The 6,000-nt window shown below is 42.4% G+C and overlaps 1 protein-coding gene across 2 annotated transcripts in view; it reads left to right on the top strand.

The window, feature by feature from the left end:
* The window catches only part of LOC133635109 (atrial natriuretic peptide receptor 2-like), a 51,456-nt gene that overhangs the window by 19,418 nt on the left and 26,038 nt on the right, over positions 1-6,000 (top strand). For both annotated transcript variants that reach the window (XM_062027884.1, XM_062027883.1), the window contains exons 10-13: positions 688-774; positions 833-976; positions 1,051-1,172; positions 2,726-2,870. In XM_062027884.1, coding sequence (XP_061883868.1) covers positions 688-774; positions 833-976; positions 1,051-1,172; positions 2,726-2,870 — 498 coding nt within the window. The remainder of the gene's footprint in view (positions 1-687; positions 775-832; positions 977-1,050; positions 1,173-2,725; positions 2,871-6,000) is intronic.

The following is a 6,000-nucleotide window of genomic DNA, read 5'->3' as shown; positions in this document are numbered from 1 at the left end:
GAAATATCGCTCAAAGGAAGACATGAAACTGCTACGGGAAAATACCAAAAAAAGGGGGAAAAGCCACCAAAATAGGAGCGCAAGACAAGAACTAAAACACTACACACAGGAAAACAGCAACAAAACTCAAAATGAGTCACGGCGTGATGCTAAGAAAAGGCATTGAAGCTTAGGGATGGCTATGCAAAACCAAGCTAAAACTGAACTGGCTGCAAAGTAAACAAAAACAGAATGCTGGACGACAGCAAAGACTTACAGCGTGTGGAGCAGATGGCGTCCACAAAGTACATCTGTACAGGACATGACAACACCAAAATAGGAGCGCAAGACAAGAACTAAAACACTACACACAGGAAAACCGCAAAAAACTCTAAATAAGTCAGGGTGTGATGTGACAGGTGGTGACAGTACACCTACTTTGAGACAAGAGCTATAGTGATGCATGCTTGGTTATGGTTTAAAGTCATATCCAACGACTTTTTACTGTCAACCGAGTTTCGTTTTTTAATGATTTCTGCTGGTGGTGTGCCTCCGGATTTTTTCAACGCAAAAAAATGTGCCTTGGCTCAAAAAAGGTTGAAAAACACTGCCGTAGAGAAATGTCATTAGTTTCTACATTTGAATGCGACGTTGTTGATGAACAATAGCAGAAGAAAAATGCATTTGAACATCACTCTAACATTCCAGCGATGGAAGAAGTGTTGCCATCAAGCACATCCAGAAGAAACACTTCACTCTCTCCAAAAGCATCAGGAAGGAAGTGAAAGAGGTCAGGTGAGTCATGTGACACCTGGTGATCGGTCAACAGCCTCACACCTGTCTGCCAACGCAGGCAACTGGACCACCCCAACCTCTGCAAGTTCATGGGAGGCTGCATCGAGGTGCCGTACATCAGCATCATCACGGAGCACTGCCCCAAAGGAAGCCTGGCTGATGTCCTCCTCAACGAGGACATTCCCATCAACTGGGGGTTCAGGTGGGGACGCCTCCACCCCTCCATAACACCGCATTGTCGTGTCAATAAAAGCTATTCAAAATGGCGCTCACCAGACTGTCCTTCGCCACCGATGTTGCCCGCGGGATGGCCTACCTGCATCAGCACAAGGTGTTCCATGGAAGACTCCACTCCAGGAACTGTGTCATTGACGATCGCTGGGTGTGCAAGATCTCAGGTGCGTTAAAAACACACACCATCATGTCAGGTCAGTGCACTTCTTCTCAAAACCTATTTGTTCTGTTGTGTTTATGTTGTGTTACGGTGCGGATGTTCTCCCGAAATGTGTTTGTCATTCTTGTTTGGTGTGGGTTCACAGTGTGGTGCATATTTGTAACAGTGTTAAAGTTGTTTATACGGCACCCTCAGTGTGACCTGCATGGCTGTTGACCAAGTATGCCTTGCATTCACTTGTGTGTGTGAAAAGCCGTAGATATTATGTGATTGGGCCGGCACGCAGAGGCAGTGCCTTTAAGATTTATTGGCGCTCTGTACTTCTCGCCGAAGCACGTTGCTTTTGTAGGTGTTTCAGCAGATTTGAATTGCTGTTTTGGGCAGTAGATAGGAGGGCGGCGTGGCGAAGTTGGTAGAGTGGCCGTGCCAGCAATCGGAGGGTTGCTGGTTACTGGGGTTCAATCCCCACCTTCTACCATCCTAGTCACGTCCGTTGTGTCCTTGGGCAAGACACTTCACCCTTGCTCCTGATGGCTGCTGATTAGCGCCTTGCATGGCAGCTCCCGCCATCAGTGTGTGAATGTGTGTGTGAATGGGTGAATGTGGAAATACTGTCAAAGCGCTTTGAGTACCTTGAAGGTAGAAAAGCGCTATACAAGTATAACCCATTTATCATTATTTATTATTTATTATAGGATCTTTGATCCAAGACACAACTTACATTTGACTAAAATGTTCTTTTCTTTGTGCTCGACGAAAGAAAAGTAGTGAGAATATCTCCATGTTAAGAAACTCTGCTTCGGCTCCGCCATGATGTTTTGTTAGTAAACACAGACACGCCCCCCCGCCCCACACACGCACACCCACACAGAGCGTGCGGCGCGCTTCTTCCTTGTGACACAGGAACATTCAGAAGGACGACAGCAATAAAACACACTCGGATCTTCTCAGCTTCTAGCCGATACTATATAAAAAAATACCGTAAAATAATGCAGTAACGCATCATGTAGTAACGGTAACTGAGTTACTGAATATAAAAAAATAACGTGTTAGACTACTAGTTACCGCCGAAAATAACGGCTTTACAGTAACGCGTTAGTCCCAACCCTGGTTTTCAGTCACCATGGTTACACTACTCCCACACAGGACGCTTAACAACACTCACTCTGCCCCTTAGTGTTCTGGTAAAGTCAAGCACTGAGCCGCCAGCTCTGCTCTCATGAAACATCTTTCAACAGCACCATGTTTATGTCCTTGAAGGTTCTCTAAAAAATGTCAACAATAACAACAACTTTTCCTGGTAACTAATTACATTACTAACTCAATCACTTTTTGGAGGAAATAGCTCGTGACTATAACGTGGGTTTAGCTCGATGCTAATTTACATTAGATATCCCATATACATGCTACTGATTAGCATTAGTGATTTTACGTGGCGATTTCAACACCTAAAAATGTATGAAGTAAAACTACTTACTACTCCTGTCGTATAGAGGATCTTTGACACAACTCGCGTGTGTAAATAAGCACGCTGTAATGTTTTCATTTCCTGCGCAGATTACGGCCTCACACTCTACCGAAAGGAGGACTTTGACGCCATCAGCAACGGGTTCACCTGTGGTGACGTCAACCGCCTCTACTGCGCTCCGGAGGTCCTGCTGGGGAGTAGCTCCAACATGACGGCAGCAGCAGACGTCTACAGGTGTGTTTGCAAGGCAGACATGACACTTGCTCTATTCTTGCATATCCAAACCTGTGGTGTCCACGTAGCAAATGTTTTAACAACCCGCCACACAAACGTTAGCATTGTAATATCGGCATGCTAGCTTTTTGGTTAATTTTGCAGGTTCACACCTCAGTATTATTTGATAACTGTTAGCATGCTAATGTTGGTAAGCTAGCTTTTTTTTTTTTTTTTAGATAATTTTGTAGGTGTATTTTGGTACTTGATGCATGCTAATGTTAGCATGCTAGCATTCTCGACAATTTATTTAGGCACACATCTCAGACTAGTATATTTTGGTATTTGACGCATGGTCCAGGAAGCATTTTAGCATGCTAACATTAGCATGCTAGCTTTTTCTTTTAGCTAATTCAGCATCTAAGTGTCATATATTTTGGTATTTCACTAATAGCAACTTTAAGCACGATATTGGTAGCATAGTGCTGTTAGCATGCTAGCTTTTTTTTTTTTTTTTTTTTTAGCTCATTTCACTCTTACTTTTTGTTACTTTGATTGATTGATTGAGACTTTTATTAGTAGATAGTACAGTACATATTCCGTACAATTGACCACTAAATGGTAACACCTGAATAAGTTTTTCAACTTGTTTAAGTCAGGGTTCACTTAAATTAATTCATGGTACGAATATATACTATCAGCATAATGCAGTCATCACACAAGTTAATCATCAAAGTATATACATTGAATTATTTACATTATTTACATTATTTACAATACGGGGTGTGGGATGTGGAGGGGGTGGGGGGGGGGGTTAGGTTTGGTTGATATCAGCACTTCAGTCATCAACAATTATATCATCAGAGAAATGGACATTGAAACAGTGTAGGTCTGACTTGGTAGGATATGTACAGCGAGCAGTGAACGTAGTGAGTTCAGAAAGCATAAGAACAAGTATATACATTTGATTATTTACATTTGATTAGTTACAATCCGGGGAGGTGGGATGTGGTGGGGGGAGGGTGTTAGTTTAGGGTTGAAGTTGCCTGGAGGTGTTGTTTTAGTGCGGTTTTGAAGGAGGATAGAGATGCCCTTTCTTTTACACCTGTTGGGAGTGCATTCCATATTGATGTGGCATAGAAAGGAGAATGAGTTAAGACCTTTGTTAGATCGGAATCTGGGTTTAACGTGGTTAGTGGAGCTCCCCCTGGTGTTGTGGTTAAGGAAGTAGTTTGACATGTACTTCGGTATCAGGGAGGTGTAGCGGATTTTATAGACTAGGCTCAGTGCAAGTTGTTTTACTCTGTCCTTCACCCTGAGCCAGCCCACTTTGGAGAAGTGGGTAGGAGTGAGGTGTGATCTGGGGTGGAGGTCTAGAAGTAACCTGACTAGCTTGTTCTGGGATGTTTGGAGTCTAGAATTGAGGGTTTTGGAGGTGCTAGGGTACCAGGAGGTGCATGCGTAATCGTAAAAGGGTTGATGACCAGCGTGCTAACTGTTAGCATTTCAGTTTGGCTTTGGATCTTCAGCATTAAGAAATTGCTAGTTCTTTGAAAGAAAATCGATACATTGCTCTGGTTTTGAAGTTGAGAACGAGCAAAATTACCACCACATCCTTTTAATTGTCCGTCTGTGGCCCTCAGTGGTAAAGGGTTGGACTCCCTTGCTCTAAAGTTCAGTTCTGGGTTCAAATCGGCCTCGAAAGTTGTATCGCTTCAACCGACGTCATGCAGTTCTTACTGCGACTTAGGCAGACTTTTGTAAGAGCGTTTCAACTCGGGCTCCCAAAGATATCACGATAATAACAAATTCACGCTAATTTCTCGTTTTTTTTTGGCGCACTAATAATGTTAGCCAGGCCGATGTTGTGTGTTGTCATTTATAGTCAATCAATCAATCAATGTTTATTTATATAGCCCTAAATCACAAGTGTCTCAAAGGGCTGCACAAGCCACAACGACATCCTCGGTACAGAGCCCACATAAGGGCAAGGAAAAACTCACCCCAGTGGGACGTCGATGTGAATGACTATGAGAAACCTTGGAGAGGACTGCGTATGTGGGTAACCCCACCCCCCTCTAGTGGAGACCGAAAGCAATGGATGTCGATGTGTGTTTCAAGTGAGCCTGTGTGAGAAGTGTTACTCGGTATAAAAGTCAGTAGATTTCACCGTGGCTCACTTCGCTCAATTTTACTGTAAAAGAAAAAGTGGTACCGATTTTGTATTTACAGAAATGCAATGTAAACATTGTACAGTACAAAAACTGGCAGCTCAGTCGCCACAATCTTACCATAAAAATAAAAGTGATACCGTTTTCCGTAATTTGGTGTAAAAAAAAACAAAAAACAATAATAATAGATTTTATTTGTAAAAGCACTTTACATTGAGTAAACAACCTCAAAGTGCTACAGTGTATTAAAAAAAAAAAAAAAAAAAAGATAATGAAAATAAAAATTAGAACAGCCCAATAGCTAGAACTAGTATGCATATATCTAAAAAAAATATTTTTTAAAAAGAAGGGTTTTTAAGCCTTTTTTAAAAGCATCCACAGTCTGTGGTGCCCTCAGGAAGTCAGGGAGAGCGTTCCACAGGCTGGGAGCGGCGGAGCAGAAAGCCCGGTCTCCCATTGTTCGTAGCTTTGTCCTCTGAGGTTGGAGGAGGTTAGCCTGTCCGGAGCGGAGGTGTCGTGTGGAGGATTTGGGGGTGAGTAGTTCTTTGAGGTAGAGGGGGGCATTTCCATGGAGGCAAAAAACACCTTCAATTTTACAGTAAAATCTACTGCTTTCTTTTTTCTGCAGTGTAACAACATGCATGCGTCAGAAAAGACCAATTTCATCGTAGGTCCCCTTTAAAGTAGCAGTGGGAAAAACAAGTTGACTTTATATGTTCATTGTATCATTAAACCATATTCAATTGTATTTACAATCCACAAAATATGTGACAATATCGTTTAAAATGTCACAAAATCAGTCAGCCGCTTCTGCGCTCTGACCACATTATTATATCAGTCATACTGGAAATATTCAATAATTGTAATGATATTGTCAGAATAATTGTATGTAAGTTATCACAAAACATTCTGTTCCCATGGGTTCCCGGCGAGGAGACAAAAGCCGTCTTTGATCTTACCAAGCAAAAGGCTTGTAAAAC

Source organism: Entelurus aequoreus, linkage group LG19 (genome assembly GCF_033978785.1).
Source record: "Entelurus aequoreus isolate RoL-2023_Sb linkage group LG19, RoL_Eaeq_v1.1, whole genome shotgun sequence".
NCBI classification, from domain to species: Eukaryota; Metazoa; Chordata; class Actinopteri; order Syngnathiformes; family Syngnathidae; genus Entelurus; species Entelurus aequoreus.
The sequence above is the reverse complement of the archived record's forward strand: the minus strand, read 5'-3'. Positions and strand labels throughout refer to the sequence as shown.